Source organism: Ipomoea triloba, chromosome 13, assembly GCF_003576645.1.
Source record: "Ipomoea triloba cultivar NCNSP0323 chromosome 13, ASM357664v1".
In the NCBI taxonomy this organism is placed as follows: Eukaryota; Viridiplantae; Streptophyta; class Magnoliopsida; order Solanales; family Convolvulaceae; genus Ipomoea; species Ipomoea triloba.
Window position 1 is genome coordinate 30,987,423 of NC_044928.1, and position 13,732 is coordinate 31,001,154.

At 33.9% G+C, this 13,732-nt stretch overlaps 2 protein-coding genes across 4 annotated transcripts in view; one reads left to right on the forward strand and one right to left on the reverse strand.

The window, feature by feature from the left end:
* Positions 1–2,885, forward strand: part of LOC116001942 (DNA-directed RNA polymerase 1, mitochondrial-like) — an 8,168-nt gene extending 5,283 nt beyond the window's left edge. The window contains exons 11-19 of the mRNA XM_031241911.1: positions 98–168; positions 500–584; positions 793–945; positions 1,134–1,208; positions 1,385–1,474; positions 1,567–1,614; positions 1,726–1,840; positions 1,939–2,042; positions 2,157–2,885. Of these exons, the coding sequence (XP_031097771.1) occupies positions 98–168; positions 500–584; positions 793–945; positions 1,134–1,208; positions 1,385–1,474; positions 1,567–1,614; positions 1,726–1,840; positions 1,939–2,042; positions 2,157–2,267 (852 nt within the window). The 3' untranslated portion in view covers positions 2,268–2,885. The remainder of the gene's footprint in view (positions 1–97; positions 169–499; positions 585–792; positions 946–1,133; positions 1,209–1,384; positions 1,475–1,566; positions 1,615–1,725; positions 1,841–1,938; positions 2,043–2,156) is intronic.
* Positions 2,886–3,784: 899 nt separating this feature from the next.
* On the reverse strand, positions 3,785–7,609 carry LOC116001944 (transcription factor bHLH49-like). 3 transcript variants are annotated; one of them, XM_031241915.1, is made up of 9 exons: positions 7,459–7,609; positions 5,675–6,568; positions 5,337–5,567; positions 5,181–5,246; positions 5,024–5,092; positions 4,825–4,896; positions 4,404–4,580; positions 4,242–4,326; positions 3,785–4,151 (listed from the first exon to the last, which is right to left on the reverse strand). In XM_031241915.1, exons 2-9 carry the CDS (start codon positions 6,500–6,502, stop codon positions 4,117–4,119), a joined length of 1,563 nt encoding a protein of 520 aa, XP_031097775.1. In that variant the 5' UTR covers positions 6,503–6,568; positions 7,459–7,609; the 3' UTR covers positions 3,785–4,116. The 3 variants fall into 3 exon arrangements, with proteins under 3 accessions (XP_031097775.1, XP_031097773.1, XP_031097774.1); XM_031241913.1 differs by lacking the exon at positions 7,459–7,609 and adding an exon at positions 7,191–7,429; XM_031241914.1 differs by lacking the exon at positions 7,459–7,609 and adding an exon at positions 7,191–7,429 and having other exon boundaries at positions 5,675–6,578.
* Between the last annotated feature and the right edge of the window lie 6,123 nt (positions 7,610–13,732).

Sequence of the window (13,732 nt, forward strand, 5' to 3'; positions counted from 1 at the left end):
CCCCCCCCCCCTCCCCTCTCCCCACCTCTTCATTTTCCCTTTTTGTCTTTTGATGGGAAATGATGTATTATTTCTTGCTCTATCTTTTTTCTCACAGTTAGGAGCAGCAGCTGTCAATCTTGTAGGAGGAGATAAGCCAGCTGATGTTTACTCTGGAATTGCTGTTCGGTAAGCTATATCTGCTGGGATTTGGAGCTTCCCCTTCTTCCATTACACATTGTCCCCTTTTATCATGCATAACAAACGTTCTTCCTTATGGCATGACATGGTTTGAGAGAAATACTTAAAATACAAGAGAATAAAGATAGTGGGCATCCAGATTAATACAATTAATAAGAAAAATAGCCAAGTGTTACTTTGATCATTTGTTGTAAAGTAACCTCAATGTTTCATTGGTCTCAAAATTCTTTAGTTGGCAGCAATATAACATTTGGATACTAATAATATCAATGTTGGGGTATAACTCAAATACTGATACCGTGTTAATATTTGAAACCAGAGTTCTTGATATCATGAAAAGAGATGCGGCTAAAGATCCTGCAACTGATCCAAATGTGATGCTTGCAAGACGTTTAATTAACCAGGTTATTATTATTATTATTATTATTTGTACCTTGTTATTTAAAATATCACAACACTTAGCACACTAATTTTTCTATTATAGACCAAAGAACAAGCATGTACTTGCTACATGCCTACATTAAGGAACAAGCCTGCATTCCTGTTACACACTTGTGCTTTTATATAATCACTCATTCTTTTCGGCCATCTTGTAATTTTTTTTAATTGCAGGTTGACAGGAAATTAGTGAAACAAACAGTGATGACGTCAGTGTATGGAGTCACTTATGTTGGTGCCCGTGAACAAATCAAAAGAAAATTAAAGGAGCGTGGTGTGATCGAAGATAGTGACGAGTTGTTTTCAGCTTCTTGTTATGTGGCAAAAGTAAGATATTGTTTAAATGCTATCATCCATCCAGAGTTTGAAATTTCTGTTTCCTGGTGATTGATAAATATTGTCTTAGTGAGATTTAGATGATTCACTAGAGCTCTCGTCTACTTTGGAATCTAGCATATTGTCTACTTTGGCCTGCATTATTGTAGTTAAGGTCTAACTGTTAGTCGCATTACCAGACTACTTTGACTGCCTTGGGAGAAATGTTTGAAGCAGCACGAGGCATCATGAGCTGGCTTGGAGACTGCGCCAAGGTTTTTGTCTCTAGTTTCTTTCTTTCTACAGATAAATAGTTGTGTTTGCAATTTTGCTTATTCATTAAGATGTTAGATTTTGGAATCGTGCCATTTGTAAATTGCTATTCTTTAATTGCACAGGTTCACCTTGATGTTAATTTTGTTTTACTAATGGCTATAATTTATGGGTACAGATTATTGCTCAGGAGAATCACCCTGTACAGTGGACAACTCCGCTTGGCCTACCCGTTGTGCAACCTTACCGCAAAATAGGAAGGCATCTTGTAAGCATCAATTTGAACACATTTTAAGTATCTTTTGAGCAATCTGTTTCTATCATAAGTAATAACTGAACTGATTGCTCAAATTTATGCAGATTAGGACGTCCCTTCAGATTTTGACATTAAAACGGGAAACAGATAAGGTTTTTCCTGCTTTCCCTCATCTATTCTGGCTGCCCCTGTAAGATGTGTATGGTACTTCCGAAGCTTTTCCAAATTTGTCGTATTTCTAGTTATTCCCTTAATTGTTACAGGTGATGGTCCAGAGGCAGAAGACAGCCTTTCCTCCAAATTTTGTTCACTCACTCGACGGTTCCCATATGATGATGACTGCCATTGCATGCAAAGAAGCGGGCTTAAGTTTTGCAGGTTTTCTATTTCTCAGCCTGTCACGTCATTTGATGCTCCTCCCGCAAATCCATTTTGTAAGCAACTCTTAATCGAGATTCACTAATCTTTGGCTGCAGGTGTGCATGATTCGTACTGGACTCATGCATCTGATGTTGATCAAATGAATAGAATTCTGAGGGAAAAGTTTGTCGAACTCTATGAAGCACCGATACTTGAAAATGTAAGTTCTCACTAAGACCTCAAATTATCTGTTTGAGGTTCCTTATGTTCGAACTTTCTAGTAATTTGTATCTCGAAGGATCTTACATGCTGATGGCTTGATGTTTTTTAACAGCTATCAGAAAGTTTTCAAAAGTCATTCCCGAAACTACAATTCCCTCCCTTGCCTGAGCGGGGTGATTTTGACTTGAGAGAAGTTCTGGATTCTCCGTACTTCTTCAACTAGATCGACGATCATTCATTTTTGGAAATTTTGGGCTACCTTCAGCGCCAAATAAGATACGTCACCCTCCAAAACCGTGGTAAAAATGGCCATTGCAATCGAGGTGTGTAGCCAATCATTTGACTGTGCTTCATAGATGACCCTCTTCAACATGCGGCAATTTCCATGACAAGGTGAGGCCATTGATCATCTCGAGCTATAGACTCAAAGCACGCTAACATACACGAAGTTTGGAATGTGAAGACGAGACGACTAATCTTAAACCTGTCATACATTTGAAAGCGGGGGAGACATCTCCAATGTCTTCCTATACGCCTTCAGAAGATTAGGTGTAAGCACACAATATAATGCATTGAGGAGAAGCATTTGCTTATTTTGAGTCTGGAAACCTTGTATAGTCATATGGATTACACACACTGCTGTGTGTATATTTGAGGTTTTTTTTTTTTTTTTTTCAATTTAGTTTCACATTTTAACCTGATTTTTTATTTATGTATATAGCAGCCAGCTGATAGTGTGATAATAGTCATCCATATACAATTTGTATCTCTGATATTTTTGCAGAGCATTCTGCTACTAATAAAGAAAATTGTTCACCTTTCTGGGAGAGACATTACCCAATCAACTATTTTAAGAGTTGAAATGTTTTATTATCATGTATATATTCGATTACGATGAGGTTTGAATGAAGTTATAGTTATCTTATGTTACATGAATTTACTATGTATGTATCATAGTACACATTAAATTTGGGAAAAAATATTTGTGAGGATCAGTGTATAATGACCACAAGAAGTCATTCCAACACCGCGGCTATCAAAATTCGATCTTTATCTCTTTGCTCACAATCTGTCACCTTAGAACTAACTAAGCTACTCGTGTGGACTCCAAAGAGTTATAAATTAATGAATGCAGCTACTATATATATATATATATATATATATATATATATATATATATATATATATATATATATATATATATATATATATATATATATANTTTGCATCTGTAGGTTCTCTACCGCCCCAGACAAACAGTGAATCGTGAACTTTAAGTTGCATAGCTATTGCCTTCGTTTCTCCAATCTTTTTGCACATGTTTTATTCGGTATCCACAGATTTCAGAGTTGGCAGTTTGGTTGTATAGAGTACGATGATCGTAAAGAAAGTGAGAAAAGCAGATGTTATGGGAGTTTTTTCCGTCGAGAAAAAAAAAATATTGTTCATCAGGCAAACAGGACAGATACCCTTTGTAAATTTCAATTGTGAAAATCCGTTTAAAAATGTTCTTTTTTGTGTTCAGTGTATCATGTAGAAGCTGAAATATGAACTTATATTTCAAGAACAGAAAATGAGATGAAATTTCTTTTCCTTCCATCACATTTATGCAACATCTTGTCTTTGAGAATTATATATATATATATATATATATATATATATATATATATATATATATATATATATATATATATATATATATATATATATAATTCTCAAAGACAAGATGTTGCATAAATGTGATGGAAGGAAAAGAAATTTCATCTCATTTTCTGTTCTTGAAATATAAGTTCATATTTCAGCTTCTACATGATACACTGAACACAAAAAAGAACATTTTTAAACGGATTTTCACAATTGAAATTTACAAAGGGTATCTGTCCTGTTTGCCTGATGAACAATATTTTTTTTTTCTCGACGGAAAAAACTCCCATAACATCTGCTTTTCTCACTTTCTTTACGATCATCGTACTCTATACAACCAAACTGCCAACTCTGAAATCTGTGGATACCGAATAAAACATGTGCAAAAAGATTGGAGAAACGAAGGCAATAGCTATGCAACTTAAAGTTCACGATTCACTGTTTGTCTGGGGCGGTAGAGAACCTACAGATGCAAACGAGAATATGGTTTACGGTTACTACAGTTTTTTCTGGTTTCGTGTAAAATGATAAAATGTCAGAGCATTTGACGTACTATGATCTTGGCTGTTGAGGGGAGCATTCGGTTTGAAGCCCATCTGGAAGACGTTATGAAGCTCGTTGTCCCATACACTCGGTACCTGTCGATTTTTACTAAAATCAATACAAATAGTCGATAAGAAAAGCGAAACTGCTTCTGCAGATACTTGTAGCTTACGTTCACAGTTGCTTTTTCGGAGTTTATGGTTCTCTGCAATACGTTGATGGGATTTCCATAGCCGGGAATACCAGCTTGAAGCAACGATGGTTGTGGGGGATTTATCGGGGGAAAAGGCATAGTAATGTCAGGCGGAAAGGCTAGCGAAGATGAAGGACCAGTTTGGGACTGGAGGATCTGCAATGCAGATGGACAAGTAATTTGTTGAACATAAATAATATATAAACGTAAATGTACAGCCCAACTATCAGATTAGGTTTTTAGTTGAGATGGAACACATCTCAATTTGGTATCAGAGCCATGCCAAAGGTCATGATGGAGCACATGCTTCAATTTAATTAATCGTAATAAGAGAATCAAAACGGAAGCACGATTTATGCAAAATATGATTCCTTAGAGTTCAGAGAAGGGATTTTGTTACGTCTTTTGCAAGTAGCCCGTCAATGTTGAAATCCAATCGAGGAATTACTGTAGAAAGCTTCATCGATAAGAACTGAGGAAATAGACAAAAGGAGCAATCACACGTTACACATATAAACATTATAGGTTTCTCAAAAAAGCACATTAAAGAACTTGCTAAGCACAAGTAGAATGGAGAATTATTTTAAAGTTTTGCGTACCTCAACCTGCCGTTGCAGTGATTGTACATAATTAATGATTTCATCCAGCATTACCGCTTTGCCAGTAACCTGCACGACCAACATTCTCGCTAAGAAACTAAAACAGCAAGCACATATATATATATAAAACCGAGAGGCAACTAGTGAATAAACTAGCCTTGTTGCAACCAGGTACAAGATCCTGAAGAAGTTTCATCCTTTGACTGATTTTCTCCCTTCTTACCTACAATTATATCAATTTATTCAGTTCAAAAAAACACGTTATACACTGCAGATAACTCAAATTCTTGCAAACTTGTATAAGCGGCTTTACTCTTTCCGCAAGGCTATGGCTATTTGTTGCCTGGCCTCTCCTGGCTCGAACATGAATGTATTCTTCTTTAGGAGAATCCGAAGCTTGGGTCCCTTGTTTACCATTTTTTCCGCCTTGCTTGCTGGCGTTTGATATCAAGTTTTGATCTCGGTCTTGCTGAATTGCAGTTTGGTCCATGGTGGCTTCAATGAGTCGCGGAGGAGTTCCCTTAGTTTTATCGAGATCAGCTTGCTGCAAAGCAAAGAAATTAAAGATTAGATCGAAATGTAGAACCACCACGGGAGCAAGTTTTTGGGAAAACCGTGAGGATTCATAAAAACATGGCAAGAATGAAATACCCGGCCACCCCGTTTCCTTTTCTTCGAGGCAAGTCCCGTTGCAGGAGACTCCCGACCTGCGCCCTCCGATAAATCTTGATCACCCGGGCTGCTACATTCCGGTTCATCAGACTCATTTCCGGAACCCTCAACACATTGTTTTGCTTCAAAAGTATTCTCGTTCTTCGTACCATTCCTTGGTCGGCTCCCTTCAGCTGCCCTGTCGATCGGTAAAGAACCCTCCTTGGAACTTTCGGCCACATTGGTCATTTCATAATCCTGATATTGCATCGCAGGTGCTGATTTTAATTCGTTTCCCACAAAAACCTCTTGAGGCTTTTGAGTTGGCATTACACCCTTAGCGAAAGGATTCATAGACTCGGTTGTGTTAAAAGGGTTGATTGGATCGCACAAGTTTCCTCCACTGAAGCACGAAAACCTCGCCGCTCTTTCAATAAAATCCGAATCACCTGGAAATTGAGGAACCATCCCAGAAGGCGTCGGTAAAAACATGCCCCCTTTCAACATTGCATTCGGCTGCGTCCCAAACATACCAACATTTCTATCGGGAGCACCTCTCGCAGGTTCAAACCCGAGCGTTCCAGATCCCAGAAGATTGGAACCACTAACACCAGGGAGAACATTAGCATCCCGAAACCCCAAATTTACTGAATTAATAGCCCAAAAAGAATCTGTCATCGGATTGCTATTTGGAATCACTCCCATCGACACATTCGCAAGATTTGCACCGTTTAATTGCCAGTCAGAGGGCATATTATCTGAATGAAAGCTCAGAGCATCCTCATTTCTTTTTGCTGTCTCAGTATCATCCTTTCCACTCATATCCATTCGAGTAAACAGTAGAGGCAAATTCCAGCAAAAAAGGCCTCTCTTTTACTACTACTCCAGAAAAACCTATGAAATGCTATAATCTTATTAGAACTGCTCATCCCATTTTCATGGTTCTCAAAAAATACAGACTAAAAAACTTTAATAGCATAGAAAACAAACCTTAACTTGCTAAAACTAAATGCCTGTTGTCTAAAATTCTTCAAGAAATATAAAATAAGCAACCAACAACCTAAAATAGCTTCTACAGCTCAATAGACTATAAAATAGCTAGAAACTTAGAAAGGATTCAATTAAGCAATTCCAAGTTCAAATCACAGCAGAAAAACACAAAAGGAGAAAGAAAAAACATAAAATTTAGTGAACCTAGGGCCAAGGTTTGAGCTTTTTAAGGCTGTTGAGGCATCTGCAGTTTTGTTTTAGTAGCATTCCTTCAACTTCCAAGGAAACAGAGAGCCAGTTCAATAAAGAGCTAAAGAAAGTGTTCAGAAACAGCCAATTAATCAGAGACATTTGGTATCAGCATCATAAATACAATCAAACTAAAAACCCAAAATTTCTATGCCTAAACCAGACTGTGTAAAACCCTAGTTACAGCAACCCCCTTACCCCCCCCCCCCCCCCCCCCCCACCCAACCCCAAAACTCTTTCTGGGCAGCTCTGAAACACAGAGAAAGAGAGAAGATACCTTAGTTCAGATTGTGTACTACTTTTACTCTGAAGCTTCTTTTACTGATTACTGAAGAAGAAAAAAGGGGTCTTGGGGAGCAATTCAAAGCTCAAACTCTGCTATGGACTGTCACCGTATCAAGAAAACAGAAACCAAAGAAAGCTATAAAGATTGAGAGAGAGAGAAAGAAATATCAGAGTGGAGAGAGAGAAATGTGCATTTGAAGGGAGTCTTAAAAAAAATTAAAGAAAAGAAAAGAAGAAAGCTTAAGAACAAAGGCCCTTGCCTGCATTTATATCCCACGCCTGCATCAAAAAGAGAGCTCTTGAAGATTAGCCACCGCCACTGCTACTGTAAAGAATTGCACAGTGAAGCCTGCACCGCAATGTGAGCAAAAACGTAAGATAAATCATATTGTGAGCAAAAACGTGAGATAAATTCTCACAAATCACAACTGTAACGTGTGAATTATACTTAATGTGATATAAGATACAAGATCTAAGACGAAAGATTTCGCTTTATGTGAGTAAAAATTACACAGTAAAGAATTCAAATACACAATAAATACTTTTTCTCATTTACCCACACTCAAATTAAACTGTAAAAGCTTAATTTAAACCTCAAAAAAAGGTTAAGATCTTGAAGTTGAATATGAACTCCACCATGGCCAAATGTTTTAGATTGAAATTGCTCAAAGTGATAAAGAAAAGAAGTGGCTTTTGAGTGAATTGTATGAAGATAATACTAAAGTAATGGTAACTGGTCTCAAAAAAAAAAAACAAAAGTAATGGTAACTGCAGTGATTAATTATTAATAAAGCTAAGCAACTGACATTGCCAACTATAATCTGGGATTATTTTTTTCTCTATGCTGTTGTCCTTCCTTCATTAGGCCTTGGGAGGTGAGCCTATACTAACCTTTCTTAGATTTGCTTGGTCAAAGACAACTATTTATAGCTTGTTTTCACACATTTTTATACCCACCTGGATTTTTATTACTTCTACAGCTATACTATGGTGAAAACTGAAAATAAAGTAAAATGGTTCTAAAATGGTTATTAATCTCGTTTTTAAGTGCAGTATGACTTTTATATCAAAAAGTTATTTTTTAATTATTATTATATTATTTTAATTGAGTCTACTTTAGTGTCAATATTATTTCAGTAGAGTAATTAATGGTTTCAAATTCATCACATAAGATTTTTCTAAAAGTGCATATTTTGGAGTAATGGTTACGAATTTCCACTATCATACATGCATGGTAAATCTCGCAGGCCTTCTAGGCCATGCCGGTGCACACAACTCACATAAACACAGTGGGGTTAAAAAAAAAAACCAAAACAATCAGGCAAGCAATGCAACGAACTCGCAAGCCTTCTAGGCAATGCTGGTGCACACAACGCACAAACACAGTGGGGTTAAAAAAAAAAAAAAAACAAGCAAGCAATGCAACAAACTTGCAGGCCTTCTAGGCAATGCTAGTGCACACAACGTATATAAACACAGTGAGGTTAAAAAAACAAAACAAACAGTCAAACAGACAAGCAATGCAATGAACTCGCAGGCCTTCTAGGCAATGCTGATGAACATAACGCACACAAACACAGTCTTTAAACAAAAAACCAAAAAAAAAAAAAAAAGACATTTAGCAACATAATCCCCCTCCCTCTCTCATCTCTCCTATCTTCCCCTCCATCTAAGTAAAAACCTATCAAAAATTCAAAAAAAAAAAAAAAGAAGAAAAAAGACTTATTAATGGGTTTATTTTTACTTAAGATGAGTTTAAAAGAGCTATCAGAGAAGTAAGAGTAGTCTATTATACACTCCAATTAGTCTATTATACACTCCAATTACTTTTGAAGAGTCATTTAGATGAATTATGATTGTATTGTTAACCATTTCAACATATGACAAATTTTTAATGAAAAGAGTAATGGTGTAATGAAAAATATTGTTGTAATATTATTACAATTAAGTGCTTTAAGTGCTATAATTATTGGATCTATCTAATCTCGTAGCTCTCCGAAACGGAAGTTTAATGGCGGTGATATAGTAGTGTCTGACTTGACTTTGGAGCATGCTGTTGGCGGTGGGAGTTTGGCACAATATTGATGGTTTTGGTACATATATGGTTCAGAAGTAGTCTGTAACTTCAAGTCAAGGCCTTTATTATGACTTGATATCCTATCCTTCTTTGTACGGCTGATTTGTTTGCCTTTTCTCGTTGTCTATTATTGGTCCCAAACTTCTTGTCGGTTCACACAATCACACCTCAATTAATTCCTATTTCTGGAACTCCATTTATTGTAACTACCAAACTATTTTTTGGTTGGAGTATTCAATTCAAGTGTCTGCTATGCAGCTTTTTAATTAGCTATTGAAGCTTTAAAAGTGGTGAATTAGAGCATCCATAATAGTTAAGTTCTTTTGTGATTTTTGAGCAGTTTTTGTAAGTGTGATTAAGAAAGAAATATGTGTAGGAAGAGAAAAAGAGCCAAAAAGAACATTAAAGCTGATTAGTTAGTCTGTTGTGGGTTGCACTTTCTGCAAAAAACTCATCTCTTGCAGATGAAACTCTTCTCCTCTCTCTCTTTCTTATCTCTCCTTCATGTTGGCACTTTTACCATAAAAAACCGTGAATAATCCACAAATGTGGATGCTCTTATGTACAAAGTAAACTAGTTTTTGATGATAGAACGACTAAATTATGTAATCTAAAGTAATCCATTAGAATGTAAAAGTATGATAGGAGCATTGTGAATGAAACCACTCTAATCTTGTTGACACCCTTCAAAGCATTTGTTGTTGTTGTTGTTGTTTTTTTTTTTTTTTTTAAATTTAATTTTAACTTGAACGCGCACTTTAATATATATTGATGAGATTATATGGCGAGCTTACTTGTAGTCTGGTACCCTAGCATGAAGATTGATCTAATTCAACATTAAATCGAGAAAAAAAAAAAGAGTTCAAAGCACAAAGGGATATTTTGGTGTTGAAGTGGTTAAATTCATTATTTTTAAAAAAATTAAAATGTCATTTACAAAACAAGGTTAATATCAAATTGAGATCTTGGATTCCACAAAGTGAATGAAATTTAGATTTCACGTACAGCTAGCAACAAAGAGTCAAACTGCCATTACTTTATTCTTTATCATTTTATTTATTCTAAATCTTGTTTATTGTTCATCTTGTTTTTTTTTTAATTGTTTACAGATCAGAGTTGGCAAATCTTTGGAATTGGATTAAGTTAATCTGATTGAATCTTTAATTCTTTAGGTGTTTGGCAAATACATTCGTGCGTCATGATGCAATGAACAACTGAACTACATATATGCGATATTTTTTGAAAACCAACCAAATATTCATGTATTAAATCAAAGATAGCAATAGAATCGGGCGGGATAGAATCCCAGAAAAAAAAAAGCTTTAGCCTGAGTAAAAGCCCACGCAGCAAGCGAGTGAGCGGCTAGATTCGCAGATCTAGGAATCGACCTCACCGAACAATGATCAAAAGATGACATTATCGCCTTAGAGGCATTAACAGAAAAAGCAACATATGAGTAAAGAGACCTATGATCCGATGAAAGCAAACGTCGTAAGCTGACACAATCCGTGCAAAGGGCCACCAGTTCATTATTGAATCATTTTGACTTATGTGATTTAAAACTAGCGGATTTGAATCATTAGTTATTCAAGAATGTTTATACAGGAATTTATGTATGAATGAAAATGAGGTTTCAAATAGTTTTCATTCTATGTTTTATGTTTAAAAAATTTGTTTACACTCATCTTTTTAAATTTAACTTTTTTAGATTAATTAATGTTATAAAATTAACACAAGTGTAATTTTGAGTGATTTTTTAACCGTATATATTTAAAATATTTTTAGATATATTTGATTTAAATGGAATAAATATAATTTTTACTTTTAAGTTTAATATATGTAAAAAATAAAACTACATTTAATATCCAAACTAATTTTATATCTATGTATAACATAATTAAAAATATATCTAAACCATAACCTATTAAGTTCACATAAAATATTGTTTAGATAATATTAAAAAAATTTTGAGCTAATATTTGAAATATTTTTGGATATACTCATTTAAATAAAATGTATGTGTATAATTTTTACTTTGAAGTCTAATATATGTGAAATTTTAATGTCCGATATTCCGACCAAACTTGTATTACTATATAACATAAATAAAAGCATCCAAACAAATAATATATTGAGTTCAATCAAAATCTAAATATTGGTGTAGAGTTCAAGTTTTAATTGGGATAATATGAATAATGTCTAACTTTAAACGTAAGCAAATAAGTTATTTTTATATAAGTAAATGCGAGTAGAAAAGATAGAAGATGGTGATAAGTAAAAGAAGATGATAATGAATGTATCATAGTAACGAATAAATTTATAAGTAGATGATGGTAATAATATTGCTACAGTGATATATCCAAATAAATGATTAGATGATTCAGTTTTTTATTTAGAAACTAATTTTTAAAAATTTTTCAGTATTTTATAAACCTAGAAAATATTTTTAGTTTTAAAAATAAAAAATTGTGTAATTTGTAAATGACCCTTATATATTTGTAAATATTTTTAATAATCTACATTTTTTATCATTAATATTTTTTAAGCAATAGCCACAATGTTGATGGACTGCAACCTATCACTTTTCCTTGATGCCATTATTAGCTGGCCTTGGGACTTGTAATCACAAAGACCTAAAGTATATATAATGGAATCTATTCTACACTTTGCATTAAAAAATTATACTAATATTGCTTTAATTTGTTTTTCGAAAAAATATTAAATAATCCCTTAAAATTTACTAAAAAATGTAATTATATTTCTGAATTTTAAAATTGTTTAAATTTGTCAATTAAGTCTAATTAATAGGTTACTGATAAAATTATAATCGTTGACCATTGTTCACAATCATTAAAAAAATTATGAGTAGTGTTCTCCGGTCTTCTCCACAAGAAAATAAGACCGACGATGACCGACCGATAGTCTTCTCTGGTGGAGAAGGCGACCAGCAGTTTGGTCGTCTTTTCCACTGGAGAAGGCGGCCAGTCACAGTTGCTGAATTTGTTTAAAAAAAAAAACAAAGAGTAGTTGGAATTTTTTAATTGCTGGAATTATCATCAGAATTGTCGCCAATATCTTGATGACGGGTTATTTCAGGTGAATTATCAATTATTGGGTTTAGATGCACTAAAATGATAAGTTTAAGTATTTAATTGCACTTTTTAATGTTCAGGATCTAATTACACTTCTGAATAAAGTTCAATGACCTATTTAACAAATTTTCCATTATTTTCCTATTTTTGGCATTTTAATGACCACATATAATACTATCTAAAAAAAAAAAAAACTCATACTTAGGTCATTTAGCTATTAGTTTAATTACATTAAAGGATTCTCATAATATTTTTACTTTGGTATTTAAATTCAAAAATGGTGGTCGAGTGATTGAAACATAATTATTATACTAAAATACTACAAATTCTTTTATTGTCAATCCCTTTCAGTCGAGTCATCACATAAAGTCTTTTTAGTGTGATTTATTTATCTTGTGTGATTTGCGAGCTATTACATAAGACTATAAGAGCATAATTTGCACATTACATACATTTAGGTGACTGCAAGTTTCCTTTGTCGCCCAATAAAACAACAAATGTGACAATTTATGGTTGAAATATGTGAAATATTTATTAAAAATAAATTGTAATTTGATGATATAAAATTCACTGAAATGGAAAAAAATAATGGAAAATATCAATATTCTCATAGTAAAACTTTGTTCTAGTAAATTACAATAGTTGAGTTAAAGGTCCCTTGCTTCCCACACATGCATGGTTATTATGGTCATTAATAAGGAGTTTCAATTCATAACATTCTTATAGCGTTCACAACAAACACATAATACTCCTTGCTGAGTTGAAACCCCTTAGCCAGCTTTGAAGCAACCTATAGAACAAATTCTTAATAGGTTTGATCACACTACATATTAAAATTAATTCCGTTCGTGATTACATATGACGTTTGAATCAAATAGAACCACAAAGAGTGACAAACAGACAAAACACTTATTTGTGTCGGGTAAGATCACAAAGAATACTCAAAAACACTTTCATAAATTTTAAAATAATTACGTTATCAATGTTCGAGGCTAGCACTTCTAATTAAATTTAAAAAGACACACAATACCCTCCACCCCTCCATAGTTTTCCATTATGAATTGTTAAAACATTCATTGTGTGGTAAAAAAGATCACATCTTGGATAATAATGCATTAGATGTCTTTTGAAATTAAATAGTAAATATTCAAACAAATTTGAAGAAAGATAGAGGCCGACAAGAATAAGACGTATAGGGCAGTACTGAGTACAATATTTAAAAATTTAAATTTTTGGTGTGAAATGATTTATTTGTACTGATTATGTTGGTTTTACCACTTTGGCCTTACTATTATTGCTTGATCTGATCTATTTGTTGTTTCATTTTTCACACATTAATTTAATTATAATAATGTTGATGTATTA

What these genes read in the sequence shown, in the direction of transcription:
- LOC116001944 (XM_031241915.1), bottom strand. Translation starts at nt 6,502, where the DNA reads ATGGATATGAGTGGAAAGGATGATACTGAGACAGCAAAAAGAAATGAG. An exon ending in GCCATAGCCTTGCGGAAAGA is followed by an intron (nt 5,247 to 5,336) that starts GTAAAGCCGCTT and finishes ATATAATTGTAG; the next exon opens with GTAAGAAGGGAGAAAATCAG. An exon ending in ACGGGCTACTTGCAAAAGAC is followed by an intron (nt 4,581 to 4,824) that starts GTAACAAAATCC and finishes TCTGCATTGCAG; the next exon opens with ATCCTCCAGTCCCAAACTGG.